Source organism: Sebastes fasciatus, chromosome 15, assembly GCF_043250625.1.
Source record: "Sebastes fasciatus isolate fSebFas1 chromosome 15, fSebFas1.pri, whole genome shotgun sequence".
In the NCBI taxonomy this organism is placed as follows: Eukaryota; Metazoa; Chordata; class Actinopteri; order Perciformes; family Sebastidae; genus Sebastes; species Sebastes fasciatus.
The window spans coordinates 1,949,811-1,970,340 of NC_133809.1; the positions used below are offsets into that span (position 1 = coordinate 1,949,811).

Sequence of the window (20,530 nt, forward strand, 5' to 3'; positions counted from 1 at the left end):
ACAATATGCTCCAAAAACACACACACACACTCCTCTCCTGTTAAAACACATCTATAGGCCCCATAATGGAGCAGAGCAGCGGGTTTATTTCATGTGCGTGGCGTCTCTCCAGCTCTCAAGTCTTCCTCGGGGGGGGGGGAAATCTCGCTGCAGTAACAAGCCTGGGCGATGCTGAAAAAGTGCCGCGGGCAACAGCGAGCAGCGGCACAGCGGCGCAGGCAGGTGAAGACGGGGTGAAAGTCAAATCTTTTCACTGCAAACAAAAACCCCGGGAATAAGGGAAAATAAATACATGTTGTGGGGATAAAAAAAAAATGTGAGTGTGTGTGTTTGCTCTGGATTTGAGTGATTCTTTTGCGGGGCGCCACAGGTGGGTAGCCGTCCAACGAGGTGAGGGATTTGCAGTTATGAGGACGGATCGACGAGGAGAGGAGGGAGCTGTTATCAGAGAGAGACGAGGGAAAAGGCTGCTATTCAACGCTCAACGTTTTTAAAAAGCTGTCGTTTTCAACACTTTTCTGAGAGTGGTTTTGGGACCTCGCCACGTCACACGGCGTCTAGCTCAGGTACATCACGTGTCAAACGTGGTGGTGTTGTGACGGGAGGCGAGGGATAGAAGTGATGTGGCATTCACTGACAGGCGTGTGTTCAGGAATCTAAAAAGAGGCCAAATGAAGCATTCAGATGTTTATCTCTTGTGGAGTTATTCTCTCGGTGAAATGGAAGTGACAAAAAGCTGATTTTTAACCGGGAAGTTGGCAGTTAAAGTCCAACACTACTGCTGGATGGTGAGGACGGATTACGAGAGGAAATGCTGCGGTTTAAAAACTGCACCTGAACTACCGGAACGTGTTGACCTTCACAGATAAAAAGCAAGTGGAGCCAAAATGGAGTCTCGTGGCTCCACAGACGGACACAGGAAGTAGAAAAGAGCCGCGGCCGCTGAACGTTTAACGACTTCCTGTTTGACTTCTTGAAGGTAAACAAGGTTTCAGGTGATATTAACTAAAATCTCTGATTTATTTCACACAAACCTCATCAAACATTCTGACTGTTGATTTCAGCGCCAATCAAGATCAATGCTGCTGGACTACAAACATCACATCAAAAGATCCATCGCGCGCACACACACACACACACACACACACACACACACACACACACACACACACTTCCTCCCTGTCTGAATCTATACAATCCATTATTAACATGTTTCCTGCCAGACAAAGACTCAGGTAGATGATAAAATACAGAGAAATAAAAGGTTAAATTATTGAGTTGGGGGTGCTCTCTTCCACAGACGAAGACGAAGAAGAGAAGAAGAATAGATATTGTTCTTTTTTTTTGTTTTTTTAGGAGGAAGGTGGAAAGTAGGTTAGAAAAGAAAGGCAAGGTGAGAGAGAAAGTGTGGCATCAAAGAGAGAAAGTTGAACAAAGTCAGCGACACGCCAGGAAGTCGACTCATGCGACATGGGAGAGAGAAAAAAAACAGCCACATCAGAACGCATCAGAACGCCGCCGCTGCCGCCGTCAAACCAACGCTCAGAGAGAGAGAGAGAGGGGGTTGGGGGGGGGTAACAGGTAGGAAGGTGAACTTGGTGGAGGAGAGGAAGGTAGGAAGGATGTGATGAAGGAGGGAGGAAGGAGAGAAAACAGGAGGAAGAAAGGTTGGATAAGAGTTAAAAGAGAAATGAGGGTTTAAAGACAGGAGGAATAAAAAACGAGGAGGCGGGACAGTAGAAGAACGGTGAGGAAACAGGAGGAGAGAAAAAGAAAAAGGAGAAAGAGGAGAAGGAAGAGTGGGGAAGTTACAGCAGAGATGTAAAGAAGAGAATCAGTAATGAGGAGGAGGAGAGAGGAAGAAAGGAGGGATAAAGGAAATGACAGAGGGTGGGAGGGCGGAGGAGAGGAAGAGGAGGTGAGGAAGAAGGAAGAAAAGATGAAGGGAGAAGGGAGGAAAAAAGAAGTGTTGTAATGGAGGAAAAGGAGGAATAACAGAGGAAGGAGCGAAGAGAGAAGAGAGAGTGACAAAGGAGGGAAAGGGAAACATCTGAGGAAGGAGGGGTGATTGAGAAAGGGAGGAGAGGAAGGAGAGAATGAGGAGAAGGAGAGGAATGAAAGAGCTGGGAGTAAAAGATGATGGTGAAGAAGTGGAGTAGAGGAGGGAGGAGGAAAAGATGAAGGGGGAGGTACTGAGGAGGAAAGAGAAGGAGAAACAAGAGTGGAGTAAAGGAGGAATAGAGGAGGAAGGAGCGAAGAGGAGAGAAGAACGATAGAGAGAAAGGAGAGAAGGGGAAAGAGAAAGGAGGAGAAAAGGCGAAGAGCAAGAAAAAGTACAAAGCAGGAAAAGAGAGGAGGAGAGAGAAAGAGAATATGAGGAAGAATAGAGAGATGAGAGAAGAGTAGAGGAGCAAAGGGAAAGCCGAAGGAGAAGGAGAAGAGGTAGAAACCTCGGGGGAGAGGAGGAGGTGGAGGAGGATTTATGTGTTTTTAGAGCCGTCATGTCTGAAGGACAGACCTCGGGCGAGTCAGCACACCTGCTACACCTCCTCTCTCTCTCTCTCTATCTGCCTCAATCCCGTCATAAATCCTCCTCATACCAACATGTTTACTCCTTTTTATTGCTCCTTTGTTCTTCTTCTCTCTCTCTCTTTCTGTGTGCACTGTTCTGATCACAACTAGTCCTCCAAACTCAAAGACTAAATCTGTTGTTTCTCATTGCCTTTAAAAACACCTTCTTTCTCACAACTTGTCAAATACCGTCAAACTGTGGCGCTCTAAGTACGCATCTAGCGCCACTTTTGGACGTGTCGGGGACGCAATACAATGGCGAAGGCAAAGGCATGACCCGCCCTACTCTGCCTCTGATTGGCTTACCCTGATTCACCACCTTCAGCTCAGACTCCAGCGGGGGCCTCAAGCGGGATCTTTCCTTTTTTCATGTCCGTGACATATTCTACAGATAGAGACATGTAAACTGTAGTAATGCTGCTGGTATGATGTCAATATACAGTCAATAGATCACCTTCACTGTCTGTTGTTGCTGTGAATCGCGCAGCTCGTGTCAAAAATAGGCAAGACCTCGAATCTCTAGAAGAGACGCAGCTGACACGCAGCTGACACGCAGCCGAGCCGAGTCTCACGCGAGCTGTGTGGCTGCTTGAACCTGTTAACACGGACGCCGAAATAAAAAACAACAGGTAACGCAGGCGCCACGCGCTGCTCATGCGGCCGGTCTGTCCTGAGCTTAAGACATTGTTAAGGAAAGATGGCATTCATTAGGGATGCTCATTTTGAAAAAAATTCTGAACCGATAATCGACCCTCGTTAACCGATTATTAACCGTTAACCGACAAGATTTGTGCCTCGCATGCAGCGGTGTACCAGCTGAGTCCCCAGTTCACCGTCCGGGAGCGTTAACTTAGCAGCTACGATGCTGCGTGTAGTGTCGCGGATATGCAGCCACTTGCAAGTGGTAAACAAACAGTGTGTGTATTTGTGCTACGTTAGCAGCTCTAGCATTGCCGGAGTCTTCGTGCTCGCCGCCGCACCGGTAGTCTTTAGTGAGTTTCCAACAGACCGTGTGTGTGTTGGTGGTGAGTGTGAGGTTGTTGGTGGCGTTCTAGCTGTGATCGTAGGTGTAGCAGTGTGTGTACAGTTTATTTGTCGCTGAATAAATGCTACGAAACTACAACTCCTCCGCTCCGCTCAAGCGAGCCAGAGACCGGTTAAGGTGGGCTGTTAAGGTGGACCAGCTTTTCTCTTAAAGAGACGAGCCGCTCCTCTGAGCCGCTCAGCTTTGGAGTAAATTATAAACATTTCTTTTAACCGTTTTAACCGATAGCGTTAATCGGTTAAAATGTCTAATGTCGGTTAATGGTTAACCGGTTAATTGTGGACATCCCTAGCATTCATGTCGACAGACTGTCCAACCCCCCCAACCCCATGGCTGTAAAGCAACCTCACAGTTTCCCTCCTCCACTACCGACAGACATGTTGCTGAAATCATGCTGTTGTTTCTGTTGGAATGACTCGATCATGCAGCTGGGAGCGTCTCCGTCCTCCTGATGGACCAAACCAGAGGAGCAACAACAAGACTTCACTGAGAGACGTCCTGTTTGTTCCTTCAGATAATCACACATCTTCTTCTCCCTAATACCAGTAAACTACCCCTCTTCTTCCTCTTACTCCCTCCATCTTCTATTATCCCTCACCACAGCAAACCTTTAGTCTCTCTCTTCATCACACACACTCTCTCTCTCTCTAGCCTTAAGTACTATTTGAATAACAGCAGCTCCCTGGTGTGTGTGCATGTGTGTGTATGTGTGTGTGTGTGTTATAGCGAGGCGGCGGTGGGCGAGCTCTCTCTGGTACATCTGTCTCTTTTAGTTTACAACCACTCTGCCTACTTGCACACACACACACACACTCACTCACAGGTAATCCAGCTCAGGCAGAGATGTGCATGTAAATACACATTTCCACAGAGAAACACACACACACATGTAATTAAACTAAACACACACACACACACACACACACACACACACACAGTACTATAAAAGAAACCCACTTTACATGTTCATGGAGATGGTATCCACACACACACACACACACACACACACACAGCTGTAAGCAGAGTAGACAGGTGGAGTGTATATCAGGGGCCTCTGTGGCCACCCAGCTCCTCCACCATTTATCTCAATTTCACCTTCTAGACACGCACACACACACACACACATACACACACATACACTTAACATAAGAAATACACACAACAAAAGGAGGAGACACACACACACACACACAATGCTGCACATACACACTAAATACACTTCTCTATTGTGTTTAACGCTTGTTTCTGATTGGCTGGGAGGTGTCTGTTAAAATGTGTTCAGGTCAACAGATTAACCACCGCTCTGAATCAGTGGCAGGTAACCATAGCAACAGTGATGATGCTTTAGATAACTGACTGACGGTATAACACAGGTTGGTACCAATGGATCCCTCTAGTTTCATATGATGCCAGTATCTTCACTCTAGCTTTAAAGCTGAGCCTCTAAAACCTAAAAATCACGTTAATGCGTTAAAGAAATTAATGGCGTTAGAACAAACTTGCATTTAAAGTGGCAGAAGGCAGTATGTTTTTGGCATCATTGGGCAAAAATCCCATAATAACCTTTCAGCATATTGTAATTCAAGTGTTCTGAGAGATAACTAGACTTCTGCTCCTCCTCATGGCTCTGTTTTCAGGCTTTAGAACATCTAGCCCGTGACGGGAGACTTTGACCAATCACAGGTCATTTCATTGAGAGAGCGTTCCTATTGGCTGTGCTCCGGTCATGTGACCAGAACTTGGCATTCCTTCACCAGATTTCACAATGGCCGCGGCGTCACAAACTTTCTCATTTTACAGCTGAACCGTGCACTACAAGATGATTCTGAGAACATCTGAGGAGAGAAATAGACATTAACGTATCAGAATATTGATTCATATTTGATCAGCGCTGCCTAGTTTGACCGTTTGGTCGGAGTTCAGAGTGATTGACAGCCGGCTCTCATAGACGGCAGCTGGACAGCAGACCTCAGATCAGCTCTGACTGCTTTTTTCTCCTCCGGTCTGTGAAATCTTGCAGATGCCATTAAGAGCACCGGAAGACACCGGAGGACACCGGAGGACACCGGAGGACACCGGAGGACACAGAGGAACATGATTTTTTTCAGGTTACCTGTTTCATGTACTATTGTCACGAAATAGCGACGTTTTATAAAAATAACTTTTTTAATCATGTTTGCTCCAATCTCACCTACCTCAGCTTTAACACGTTATTATCACGTTAACTTTTACAGCCCTAATTTTAGTGTACGTATTGAATATGTCCATTGCGCATAACGTGAACACACCTCAGAAAAGTCAACATCCAACTGGAAAAACATTCCGCCACTTTTCCACCACGTAATCTTCGCATTCATTGTGAAAGTACTCATGAAAAAAACAACATTTTGAAAAAAAACTAGGGCTGTCAAAGTTATTTGTCATAAGAGTATTAAATACTTGACAAATCTCCCTTTAAGGTACATTTTGAACAGATACAAAATATATGAGTAATCTGTGATTAATCAAGATTAAATATTTTAATCAATTGACAACCCTAGAAAAAATATATATTGACGGGCAAATTAATCGCATGAAAAAAAAAATGGCAGTGATAAAGTATTGACTTAGTAGAACTCTCTTTATTTATCACTCCTCCACTGTAATAAAAACAAGGCAAAACCTGCTGCAATGACTATATTTAATTGTTTAAATGTTATTGAAATGCAGTTTATATGTAATCAGTCTTTTCAAAATGTCTTCAAAATGTTTAAACTGTGAAATCAGACGTTAAAATCATCAGCTGCTCAGATAGTTTTGGTAATAAACACATCGTTGCAGCTCGACAGTCCTCGAGTTTATCAGATGTGTGTGAGAAACTCTCACAACGTGTGTGTGTGTGTGTGTGTGTGTGTGTGTGTGTGTGTGTGTGTGTTTATATAGGGCCTACATGGTGTTAAGCTCGTCCTATAATGAGCTATTAACTGCCGTCTCCTTTCAGCTCTCCGCCTGACTCCGACACAAATCCCTCCTTTATTCTCCAGTACTGTAATCCACCACACACACACACACACACACACACACACACACACACCGCAGCATCAACCACAATGCATCAGGCCTCAGTTCACTTCCTGGTGTCAAATCCCTTCTTCTTCTCTGTTCACTGACAAAGACCTCTGAGGAGGAGGAGGAGGAGGAGCAGTGAACGAGAGGAGGGAGGGATGAAGAGGAACGATACGATTTTATGGCAGCGTCTTACAAAAACTGCAATCCACACTGCACATGAGCCAAATACAGTAAACACACACACACACACACACACACACACACACACACACACACACACACACACACACACTAAAATACTCAAAACCAGAACAATCTGCTGTAAGGTCTTGGTAACGCAGCATTTAAACACACTTTAGAGTCACACGTTTGAACCCTGAAGGAGCAAAAGTCATAATTCTAACACCTCCATCAAAAGGGTTCAAAGATATACTGTTTTACCTGCAGTTATGATATTCAAACAGTATTAAAATATATGATTTACTACAGAGTTCCTCAGGGTAGCAGACGGTGTAGAACAGTGCAGAAATGTCAGATAGTCCAATCAAGAAGTTTACATCAACTGTCGAACTAACGAAGCAAAGAGCAAAGTGACAGAAAAAGTCTATTCAGTTTGATATTATTTGAGGTTTGCTCCGTGTTAGTAGCACCACTGCAGGACTAATCCTACAGAATACTGATTAACGCCTGTGCAGAAGCATTGACTACGTTTACATACACTAAATATTACAGTTTTTGCCTTTATTCTAAAAAAGAAAGTATTCCTTCTAAGCTGTTTACATGGCTGATGAGAATTAATATTCCACCAATATTCACATTTACATGTTGCCGTGCAAACATCCTAACACTTTCATTCAACCAGCTTCTTGTAAAGGTCCGCATTGTGACTAGGGATGCTAATTTTGAAAAATGTTCTTAACCGATAACCGACCCTCGTTAACCAATTAGTAACCGTTAACCGACAAGGTTTGTGCCTCGCATGCAGCGGTGTACCAGCTGAGTCTCCAGTTCACCGTCAGGAGTTAACTTAGCAGCTACGATGCTGCGTGTAGTGTCGCGGACATGCAGCCACTTTCCCAGTAAAAGTCTCCACCGCACATTTAGTTTAGTTCACACACACAGTCTGTCAGCGCGGTGAAACTTCAGCAAGTGTCCGGCAGACCGTGTGTGTGTTGTCGGTGGCGTTCTAGCTGTGAACGTAGGTGTAGCAGACAGTGTGTGTACAGTTTATTTGTCGGTGAATAAAAGCTCCTCCGCTCAAGCGAGCTATAGACGGGAGCTAACTTCCTGTATCTGTAACGCCGGCTCAGACTCTCTTAAAGTGGACCAGCTTTTCTCATTCAAGTGACGAGTTTTTCTCAGCTTTTTAATTATTTATTAATATTTCTTTTAACCGATAGCATTAATTGGTTAAAATGCTTGAAGTTGGTTAACGGTTAAACGGTTAATTATTAACATCCATAGTTGTGATATTTGCACATACAGTATCCAAAAACCTGTTGATATCCAAGTATTATATAATGTTTAACAGTAGGTGTGTTTCTCCTTCTTTTGGACATGCATATCTGCAAACTGTCGGCTAGATGGTTAGTGTTCAACGCACAGAGCTGGACGAGAGGACGTGTGTCACAAACTGCATACAGTATGTGCTGTATACAGGTATTAGTATTTTGATTTTGTCTGCGATGTAGTGGAGGAGAAGTAGAAAGTAGCAGAAAATGGATATACTTGTACTTAAGTACAGTACTAGAGTGAATATACTCGGTTACATTCCATCACTGCTAATCCTAATCTTCATCATGCCTCTATAAAGAGATGCATTAATTCTGTATAATTAAAAATAAGAACATTAAATATCTCCGTAAACAGAACTAGTCCTTCCAACATGAGGTCAAGACTTTAAAACAACAAAAACGGTTTAGCAAACCATTCACACTGCTCATATCCAACAAAACACACACACTACTACCACGACTACTTCTACTACTACTACTACTACTACTACTGCTACTAGTTAAACGTTACCATGGTGAGGAGGTATGCTGCTGGCCGGCCAGGTGAAGGGTCTTGGGCCGGGCGGCGGAGCAGCTGCCTGCATTAGCCGGCCGCTCCCAGTAGGGGTCACTGTGAAACACACAGAAAACGTGGAGAGGTTCTTTAACGACAGCCTGAAGACACAACGAGAACGAGAAGAAGAAAAAGAGGAAGAAGAAGAAGAAGAAGAAGCAGAAGAAGAATAGAAGACTTGGAGGCAAGAAAGCAGGGAAACACAATCAACTGATTAAAGGAATTATAAACAGCAACATGTCAAGAGGTTTACACCCAGTTGAAGAACACATTTAGACACATTGACTACAGCTTCATGTGGAACAGTTGGGCATTTTAACTCAGTGGGCAATAAAAAAAACCTTCATAACTTTCTAATGAGCATCTGAAATCTTAAAACATGTGAATACTTGTTTAGTAATTCAGTATGAAACCTTGAAAATGTGGCATGAAACCTAAATCAGCAGCCTGATCCTTGATTGAAACACCACATTAACGAGGAGCTCAGTCGGTACAAACTCATGCTGTGCAACCAAACATTATTCAAACATAAAAAACTTTATTCAAAAATTCTCGTGGAGATCCAGATGTTTCAGAGATACCAAATATGTCAATCTGAATTTTGAGGATATGTGTATTAAATGATTCTTTGCAACAATAAAAACTGCTGGTGATTTTAACACATTTAATACAAACCATTTATACTCCGGTACTGTTTACACTGTTTAATATGTTATTTTTCTACCACCCAGACATCCGTTAGCTTTCATTCATTCTTGTAGCACATGAAAACCTATTAGCAGACTTGAGTCCTGTAATCCATCACAGTGAACATTCATTCATTTTTTTGTAAGCATGTCACATTATGGATGCAACACAGCGCAGACTTTTCAACTCATTCTGCACCTTAAAGTGCAGATTTGACTCATAGTGATCAGTTTAATCCTCACAGGGAGTTACTACGCAGTGTGTCGTCTTCTTAAAGCTCTTTATTTAGTCTCAAACTTCATGGAGGTGCAGTACTAAATCGCTGGAGTCCCTCTCTAACCCCACTACCGTGCAAAATTAATGTTACATTGACAAAGATATAGAGACATGTAAAACGGTGGGGATAACCAGGGCGTCAAATACAGATGTTTTGTCACACCCCTCAGCGTCTGATACCGACGCACAAGGCGCCCTTTAGCGTGTGAGACGCTCATGGCTTTCAATTAACTCCAATGTAAACCCATCTGCGTCATTATTAAACGCTCAGAGAAAGTGGTCGGGGAGTGAAAAAACACACAGCGGATGGGAATGGAGGTGGATGGGTCCGACAAACAGGACGTTTAACGTTAAGTTTCATTTTATAAACGTAGTCATTTTAAGCCAAACCATGATATTTTTTCCTAAACCTAACTAAGTTGTTTTGTTGCCTAAACTTAAACAAGTGTTCACAACAAATTCACAACGTTAACCACATGTTTACTGCGACCATAGTGGACTACCCAGTGCGTTAGAAAGTGATGCCAAGGGGTCGTGACAAAGCGTCAATACGTTACGAGTCGGGATGAGAACGCATTGGAAAAAGGCATGCAAAAATCTAAATATACAACACGTTTTTACTCCCAACTCGTCAAATACCGCCGTTTGGTGAGTGTCCCTCGGCTTCGGAAACCGACACACAGAGGCACCCTTTAGCGAAAGTATGTGACAAACCAGGCTTTCAACTAACTCCAATGTAAACCCACCTGCGACGTTATTCGACGGTCGGAGTAAATGACGTAGTATTAATAGCGTGAGAGTCTGTTCAGGGCGAGCGAACGAGGTGGATGAGTCAAACACACACAAGACTTTCTACCTGGAGACCGCTGTTCATGTCCCGTGTGAAACTAAAAGTGACGTTGACTTATTTTGTCACGTCAGTCTTTAGTCAGTGATGTTAACATCAACCACGACCGTTTCCTAACCCTAACTAAGTGGTTGTGTTGCCTAAACCTAACTTCCTGTAAAAACAGTAGTTTATTTTGAAAGGACACTATACATTTAACGAGCGTATATTGACACGCCGTCCTCGGTCCGTCCAAAAGTAACGCAAGAGGAGTACCCCGTGCATCGGTCTGGGGCACTGACCAAGTAGCAGTATTTGACGAGTTGGGAGTGAGAATGTGTTTAAATATGTGTAGGCCTAGTATATATTAAAATAACGGTCAGCAAAATATACATGGTTTGTACTTACGGAAGTAAACACAGAGGTATGGTCCTTTAAGGCCCTTATGATTTCAGGTTATAACGTGATTGAGTGATGCTTTACCAAACAAACGTAATCAAATCGCCAGAAACTAAACTACCAAAAAGTGAAACTTGTCTTGCTGCTCAGTTTGCCTTCATTTCAATATTTTCTTCAGTGTGAACATCCTGAAGCTTCAATGAGGAAACAACATGGATGATAAGGGTTAAAAAAAAGTCTGCCTAAATGAGGTCCAAGAGCTTACATTAAAAGAGGCAATGAGACAAAACAATTGCATTTATTTTGTCCATGAATAAAACTCTTCTATTTACCAATATTCTGAGAATAAAACTATTGGTAAAGGTGTTGGGGATGAACCTGCTGCCACTGCAGCTGGTCAACTAAAACACCTCCTGCCTCTGGAAATATACAAAAAATAATAAATGCACCTCCAGTTTGGTGGAGTTTTTTTTTTAAAGCTTAACGCTGCAGACGGGGACTCGACAGGCAGGCCAAGTGACACGTCGAATAGTGAAATACAAAATACAAAGCAGCCCCAAAGTGACTATGCACAGTGAATTATTTGAATTTTACACACCCACCAAAGACAGGCTGTCAAAACCCATGCCGGGATGGATTTTTCATACGGAGAGAGGGAGCGAGGGAGAGCCGAGGAGAATAAAAAAGAGAAGAAGAAGAGAAAATAGGAGGCGGAAAGAGGGCGAGAGACAGCGGTAGAGACGGGGAGGAGGAGGAGAGAGAGAGAGAGAGAGAGAGAGAGGGAGAGGCAGTGAAGCGATGCTGGCTTGCAGGAGAACATTAGCTGCACGGTGTAGCGCACCATAAAACCATTGACATTGTCGGTCTTGCTTTGTGGACGAGTATTATTGTAAAACACAGTTTTCTGAGGCGAGCCGGCCGCTATTGTTCTTGTCAGAGGGTGAAGCGAGGGCACCGCCGGCATAACTTATTTCTGTTTTAAAGCTATACGGAGGGAGAAGGCAGAGGGAGAGAGTTGGTTTTCAAATTAAACCACCGAGATGTAAGTCCACAGATTGTATTACTTTTAGATTTGATCTCTTGATGCATGACTAGGGAACATATCGCTGCTGTCGGGGAGCGAGACAAAAAAAATAAAACAATAAAAAAGAAGAAAGGCAGGTTTGTTCTCGGCGAGGTCGGTGTACTTTACTGATTATACAACAAGGTTTAAGCAGGTTTCTAGAGACGGAATTATCAGATCAACTTCCAGTCAAAGAAACAGAAACAAGTGAGTATTTACTGCATCATGACGCAACAATGAAACTCATTTTTAACAAACATTAACCTTGGAGTAAATATAAAAACATTTCACATCATCAAATATGACATCAGCCAATGGATGCTGTGAATAATTAATATTGTCATCTGTCTACTCAAATAAAGTTTGACTGTGAAACAGAAATGTGTTGTGTTGCTTACAAGTCACTATTTACTACCTGTATTCTGCTACATGCATGACATCAAATATATATAATATATAAATATCATCTGTTTAAACAGTGTAATTACATAAAGCCTTTGTGAAAGAACATGTTATATTTAGATGATGGGAGTACATGAAGCCTGTTCTGCTGGTTCTTGCAGACTAACTGTATGTAGGAGCTACTGTGCTCAAGTTAGGTTGAGGAGGAGAGACAGTGACGCGCTGTGGGCCGGGGTCAGCTACTGAAGGTTCTCTCTGGTTCGACCAGGAAACCCTCACGTGACTTGCATTCCCTAATGACGTCAGGATACAAGGAAAAAAGCGAATTTTTTTTCTGCACCCATTTCCGGACAAACGGAGGAGGAGAAAAAGAGAGAGGATGGTCTTTTATGATACTATGGTGGCCTGTAGACACACTGGGGACAGATATTGATGTTTAAAAGACATGGAAAAGTGCATTTTGCATAATAGGTGACCTTTAAGTTGGAAAAATAAATGTATTTTTTTATTAATATGTGTGATTTACCCTTTTTTTAAAAAGCTATGTTCTTACCTCTGTAGCAGTTCCTGGTTTGGCAGAAAAGACCCGAGCAGAGGGCCAGGCTGCCTTTCTACCTGCCTGAGTGGGAGACCACCAGGTAAAACACTCACACCTCAACTGTTTTCAGACTAGTTTAAGATTTGTTTAGATTTCTACAACCTGCTGCCGTAATGCAGCGTTCATGTTGAATATGACTTATTTTCACTGATGCACTTCATGTTACAGTGATGTTACTTTAGTCCTTTAGGTGGTGATCATGTCTAATCACTTGGGCCAACCACCTTCTCATTAAACGGCCCTATAATCTGCACCAGAACCAGAAGACTGGTTACCAGTGGTTCCAACCAGTGTTTCTCATGCCCTTTAAATAGTGGAAATATTAAACTGTTTTCTTGTATAACATTAAAAAAACCTTTGCACTATTGGACATCTAAGTTTACCCTCACACATTTATTTCCTGTCCCCCCTTTTTTTCAATACTTTTCTCATCTTTCCTTTCACTTTCCAAATAACACATATACAAAAAGCATTAATAATGCATTACTATGTTCTTTGGCAAAAATACAAAATATAAAGTATGTAAAGAAACAAATCAAGCTGTTTCTCTCTTGCTCCAACAAACATGAACCCAGGTAATTCGCACCATGTTGACTTTACACCAGACTTTGTTTTACTGTATTTGAGTTACTTTAAAGGTATGTTGTGATATGCATGCAGGCTACGTAATGTGCAGTCCTGCCAGTGTTTTGATACTATTCCACTGATGGACAGAAACATGTTAATGTGCTAACAAAGGCGAGTGTTTGTAGATAATGAACATTTCAAATTATTACAATAACCAGCTTTACAAAAGCTTAAAGAGGAAGGGAATACTTTGAACACATCTCTTCGGCCTAAATGTGTTTTGGTGAGATACAATGAATGTAAACATAAAGAACACACACACAGGGTGATTTTAAATTACAGTTCAACTTGTAACAATATAAAGTTATAAATTACTTCAACTTAGTAACAGAAGTTATAAACCTTTAAATATGACAAATTTAAAGACAAAACTTCTGAGATAAAAGCTTCTAATTGCAGATTTTATCAGATTGTTGCTTTGTTTTCTAATATTTATTTGTACAATTAACTACTACTATAAATAATAAGTTATAGAAACGTACATTCGATATTTTATTTTATTTTATTTTTTTTTTAATATAGCTCCACGAAATTTGATAGAAAATTTACCACGGGATGTTTTATACAAAGGAAGATGAAGATTCTCAGCCTGTCTGGTTGGGTAATTATGGAGTAGAGAGTTGTTAACAAAATAATATCTAAAACTATCCTTATATCTCGCTTTAAAGACGTCGAACAAAGATGTCAAACATATTCAATAAATGCAATTTAAAAAGAAAAGTGGTGGTGCACTTGGTATAACAGCATTCGAAAAAAAATTGTTAATCTAATAAACTGTTTGTGTAGCAGCAATGTTTGTTTCAGATAAGTTGGTAAAGTACTTCATATATTACAGTATCTTGAATATGAATAAATTAAACTATAATATAATGTTAAGAGACATGTACTGTGTACAAAACCTCTCATTTTCCCTAGAATCCCAAGAGATGTAGTGACCTTACTGCAGACAAACCCAACCTGACTTCTCCAAGATTAAATGATTAAATTATAAAAAAGAGAACTGTTTGTACATGAGCCAGTACAACAGGAAATGACTGCTGCGACACAATCTACAACATCAACACGCCTCACTTCCTGTTCAACACACACACCGTAACACACACTGAGCTGACCTCTGACCTCTCCACTCTGCTGTGTCTCCTATTAACAGAACAGAGACCTCTGGTGAAATGATCTCTATCTGCAGTGAGACGGAGGTTTAAGAGGTTTACGAGGTTTACGAGGCCACCAATCACATGGCTTCTTTCTCTCTTTCTCTCACTCCGGTTCACTCTCATGCTCTTATTCTTTATTTCCAGTTTCTTTTTCTTGTCTTATCGCTCTACCTTCTCTCATTCGCTCTACCTTCTTCACTTAATGTTGTTTCCTCCTTCTCTCCCAACATCCTTCTCTATCTTCTCCTCTCTCTCCAGCCACTCTTCTCTCTCTTCTTTCTTTTATCCATCACTCACTCCCTCTGTCCTTATACCTCTCCTTTTTTTCCTTCTTCACGTTACTCCCTCTCTTTCCTTCCTTCCTCCCCTCCATTGCACTCTCCTGCTATTCCCTCTCTCTCTCCTCCTCTATTTACATCTCTCCCTAGACGTCCTATCTAGAGCTGTTCCGATACCGATACCGCCCAAAATTCGGTATCGGCGAGTACGCCAGTCTACGATCTGATACCATCATTTATTAACCCAGAAAAAATCCACTTGTTTTTGCCGCTCCCAAACAGCAGCCTTCACTTTGCCGTCGCCCTGGATGGATCATGGCTGCCAATGGCTACTACTGTTTTAGAGCAGCGAAGAAGAACCGATTCCAGGTCATGTGATGATAGTAAACAACAACAGTGCGGTGCTAGTGGAGAGTGTAACGGTAGTCAGAGCGAGGAAAATGTCAGCCATATGGCAAAATTTCATAGTGGAAAATCAAGTAAGACGGCGATATGGACCTACCATATGTAAGGCTTCCGTGTTGCCAATTTCAACACCAGCAATCTTATAAAGACGCATCACGCAAAAGAGCACGACGACTCCACCAACGACAAGATCAATTCCATAAAGATAGCCCAAAAGCAACGGAGATATTATATTTATCACGCTGGTATCGGCAAATACCACAAGTTCAGGAATCGGAGTCGGTATCAGGAAGGAGAAAATGGTATCGGAACATCTCGACCTTATTCCCTCTCTCACTTTGATCGTCTTAATCTTCTCCCCTTCTGTCTCACATCCTTACATCATCCCTTCATCCCTCTTTTTTGTTCTTCACCTCCATCCATCCGCTTCCTGCCCCCGTCTCTCCCTTTGTCTATCTTCAGGTATGATTCCCTCCCTTTCTTGCATCCCTCCTTCTTTTTCTCCACCTTCATTCTTCTCTCCCTCCCTCTCTCCTGTCATTCTCTTTCTCAATTTTTTTCCTGCTCCTCTTTCCTCCTACGACAGTCCTCCCTTCCTTCCTCCTGTTCCAGATAATCCCTTTCTTTTAATCTCACTCCTTTGCTCCCTTGTCGTCCTTTCCTTAAATCATCTCTTCATCCCTCCTTTCTTCACCTTCAACCATTTACTTCCTGCCAACTCCCTTTGTCTCTCTTCAGGTATGATTCCTTCCTTTTCCATCCTGCCTTTCTTTTCTTTCTATATCTGTCTATATATGTCCTTGACTCCTTTCTCATCACTCCATTCTTTACCTCATCCCTCTTTTTTACAAATGACTCCCTCTCTTTCCTCCTTAAACTCCCCTCATTCCTCCTTTCCTGTGTTACATCCTTAAATCCTTCTCTCTTTTGTCTTTTTCCTTCCACTCTTCCATCATCCCTCCGTTCTCTCTCTATTTTTCAGCAATCTGTCCATTAGTTCCAGATTGATGCCTTCAGGTGTCTCGCTGTCATTTCGGAAAGTGGACGAGTAACTGCACTGCATCAAACACACACACACACACACACAGACAATCAACTATACACACATTAAATAAACACAACAACCGGAGGCACACACCAACAACGCAACTACACACACACACACACAAACACACACACACACTCTGGCGCACAAGCAGAAATTCAATAACCTGAGTATAAACACAGTCGCTCGCTTGCGCACGCCGACACACACACAAAGACAGACTCATGGGTAAATGCACACTGAGATGAACATAAGCAAGTAAACAAACACACACACACACACACACACACACACACACACACAGAAGGTACAAATACACACTCCATCAGGCCCAAATGGCAGTGGTGGGAGGCGGTACAATGGGTATTGCCGGGCGCCGGCAGAGCTAAATTGCAGACAGCGAAGGGGAGATCTGGGCCATTTTTCAAGGCCGACTATATATTACAAATTGGCTACCAGGGCATTGTCTTAGAATACACACACACACACAGTAATACACACACTAGCACACTAACACACACACGCACAAAGTGAAAAACTAATCCTGGCTTGTCCTGTTGTAGCCCACAGAGACGCAGAAATCTGCCCTTTTCCCTCTTTTTCGACAATTTCCCCCGAATAAACCATGTGATTGAAAATGTGTCAGTTTAGCGAGAGGCGCCGACACCACACACACACACACACACACATATATATATACAACACACAACACACAAACTCAAGACATACACACACTCCTGGTCCCCCTGTTTACTAGCTGTAACCCCTCCGTTTGTTATGAGCATGTTCAAACACTTCTAGGGTCAAATCCACACCCTGTGGTACACACACACACACAGGTTATACACACCTACACACACACACACACACACACACACACAGGTAATAGACACCTCCACACAGACACACACTGTGTCCCCAGCTGGTGGGATGTTGTGGTCCAGGTTTAGCCGGTCAGTCTTGCTCCAGTGCAGCAGTAAAGCTACAGGAGGTTTAACTCTCAAACTAAATCCCTTCAGAAACACAACAAGTGTGCGTGTGTGTGTGTGTGTGTGTGTGTGTGTGTGTGTGTGTGTGTGTGTGTGTGTGTCTGTGTGTGTCTGTGTGTGTGTGTGTGTGTTCTTTAGCTATCTTTGTGAGGACTGATTTCAGCTTCACATCGAGGACATTTTAAGAATTGACGACATTATTGAAAAGTCAAGACATTTGGCAACTTGAGGGCATTTTTAACTAGTGGTCGTATGCCTCCGCCAACCAGTCAAGTTGCAGTTTACGTCCATGTCTGTCCAAACTGTCATCACTACTAGGGCTGTCACAATAACCACAATATTGCAATGGTAGCATCGTGTATATATGTGACCCGCTCTATCAAAATGAGTCGGATGTCGCGGCAGCGCATTCTTGTAAAAACACGTTTTTTTATGAAAAAGTGTGTTTTGAGTTGTTGTTTTTTTTATGCGTTTCTGAATAAATAAAGTCTCAGCTTTAATACAAAGTAAGAATCAATGTAAAATTCAAATGATGAGTCTAGTTTTGAAGCTCTTAAACATAACGTTGTCGTAAAGTTTTTACCGGAAGTCCGCTGTGTATTGACGCGGCTCAATAGAGCTGGTTGACAGAGGAGATAACGGGCTTGACAAGATGAATTCACGTGAGGAAAACATTGCTCGATTTTTAAATTAAATTCCTGTTAGAGGTGCTACATCTGACGACAACTGGACCGACTTAAATTCAGATTATTTCACCGCACCGGGTGATGAGGACAGCGGGTGCGCCGAGTCGGGTCGGACACCCAGCTAACGCTAGAGGCTAGGCTAGCTCTCAATCCGCTGATCAGGACGGAGAAAGAGAGTTGGAGGAAGGCGAGGAGGAAGATATTCCACTCATGGCTGAGCCGATGATGGCACGAAATGTCTCTGATTAAAGTTATTAAATCAGGACAGTGTTATAGAGACTGAGATCGCCCGGCCGGGAGTACCAGTGTAGCTGCAAACTGTAAAACAGCGCCGCTCTCTACTCCGGAGGAGATGGAGAGAAGACCCGACCAAATGAAAGAAATGACTGATGGTAAGTTCTTATAGTTAAACTACACTATCCTTATTTTATCCGTTTGTTTTAAAGACTTTTAAATCACTATAGAGCAGGCTAAGAAGCATTAATAGCAGCTACTAATGTGTGTGTCAGTGTGTGTAGTCTATAGGTGTCTGTCTGTCTCAGGTGTGTCTCTGAGTTGTCTGTCTGTCTCAGGTGTGTCTCTCTTGGAGGATATCATTTTAAATAGCAAAAGAAATAGCTTAACATATAGTAAAATAATATGTTGTATATTAATCTGATATCACATGGTGAATAGGCTATGTTAATGAATATAGGGCTGTATTGATATGATAATGATCAGGCCTCATTCAACAATGATTCAACATGATTTAGCCAGCTTAAAATCTTTGAGATGACTTGATTTTTCACTTTATGCTTTTCCCTTTATGTCATTTTGTAGATGAGAAACATCTGGATCTCCTTGAGAAGATCAGCTCCCATATGACCCTGTCAAAGGATACAGTGAGCTGCAGAAGAAGCCAGCAGAATGAGTACAGGCAACACATTTCATAGTCTTTCTATTATATCTATATTTCTATTATATATAATATTATATAATATTGTACATACATAATATGTACATAATATTTGTTAATATGTTATCCATTTTCTAGTATGGTTTTTTATTGTTTGGATATGGACTTGTAAGTTTGTGCATGTACCTGTGTGCACATGGCTCCATATTTAATATTTTTAATTGTGTATTCTTCATATAATTATTATTATATTGAAATAAACATATATACTATATATTATATCATATGTACAGTATATTTTTTTTATGTTTTATCAATTTTATTCCATACATTTTGGATTATTTTCTACATGGACTTCTAGCCCTAACTACTGTACTGCTTGTGGTCATACGCGTGCACGTGGCCACGTGCACATCACGTGCTCGTGACTATGTGCACATGTATGTATGAAAGTATGTATAGGCTAAATTATGAAATGTTGGGTGTCACTTTTGACCAAAACATATTGTGTTCATTTAGACTTGAGTCTCAATAAATGTGTTTTAATCAATGCAAAAAATGGCTGAAAATGACTTCTTATCTTTAATGCCCTTTTTCTCAAAAGTAATGTTTCATGACAGTCGAACTTTGAAAGAGCATATCTCATCGAATATTTGTCGTAGAAAGATAATCTTGGTATTGCCATAAAGCTGAGACTTTCCTCTTTACAGTCAGACAGATAACTCAAAATGTGTTTCGGGGTCAATGTGACTCATAATGATGGAGCAGGTCACATATAACTATGCTAAGAAACAGCAGAAGCGTGACGAGGTATTCTGCACTGAGCGCTGCACATTTGGTGTTTTTTCTGGTCACCGTAAGTTGAAAAATTTTCAACTCTGTTGTTGTTTAATTAGTATCTTTGTTATTTAAAAAGCAAAAATATACCGAACTAGAATGGCACTCGGAGAGCGCAGACATCCGCCAAGGTGGCCGAGTACAAAAGCCTCCCCCCCCTCCGTTCAACTTGCGTCATCATCCACGTGTATTTTGTTTATGTTGAGATCAGTTGTACGCAGCGGAGCATCGTAAAACACTTCATTCAAAGTGGACAACAATCTCTTTCCAACAATCACCAAGTGTGCTTTGGTTGAACTCAACTGTAATTTCACAGAGTTAAATGTGAAAAAATGCCGAATCTACCATCGGACTTTTGGTGTAATCCTGCTAACAAACCAACCAACAAACTAACCGACAAACCAACAAACTAACCGACAAACCAACAAACTAACCAACAAACCAACAAATTAACCAACAAACTAACCAACAAACCAACAAACCAACAAACAAACAAACCACAAAACCAACGCCGGTGAAAACATAACCTTCTTTCTATAGGCCTTCGGCCTTTGCGGAGGTAATAACAATAAAGCGTCTTTATATGGCACTAAAAACAGGATAGTTAGTAGGATAAGTTCTGTTTTTCTGAA

At 41.9% G+C, this 20,530-nt stretch overlaps 2 protein-coding genes across 8 annotated transcripts in view; both read right to left on the bottom strand.

The window, feature by feature from the left end:
* Positions 1-20,530, bottom strand: part of npas3 (neuronal PAS domain protein 3) — a 324,742-nt gene that overhangs the window by 215,655 nt on the left and 88,557 nt on the right. For 5 of the 7 annotated variants that reach the window (XM_074661224.1, XM_074661223.1, XM_074661225.1 and 2 more), the window contains one exon: positions 8,690-8,788. The exons of the other annotated variants lie outside the window; for them this stretch is intronic. In XM_074661224.1, the coding sequence (XP_074517325.1) occupies positions 8,690-8,788 (99 nt within the window). The remainder of the gene's footprint in view (positions 1-8,689; positions 8,789-20,530) is intronic. 7 annotated transcript variants of the gene reach the window in all.
* The window catches only part of akap6 (A kinase (PRKA) anchor protein 6), a 420,277-nt gene that overhangs the window by 82,941 nt on the left and 316,806 nt on the right, over positions 1-20,530 (bottom strand). The window lies entirely within an intron of this gene.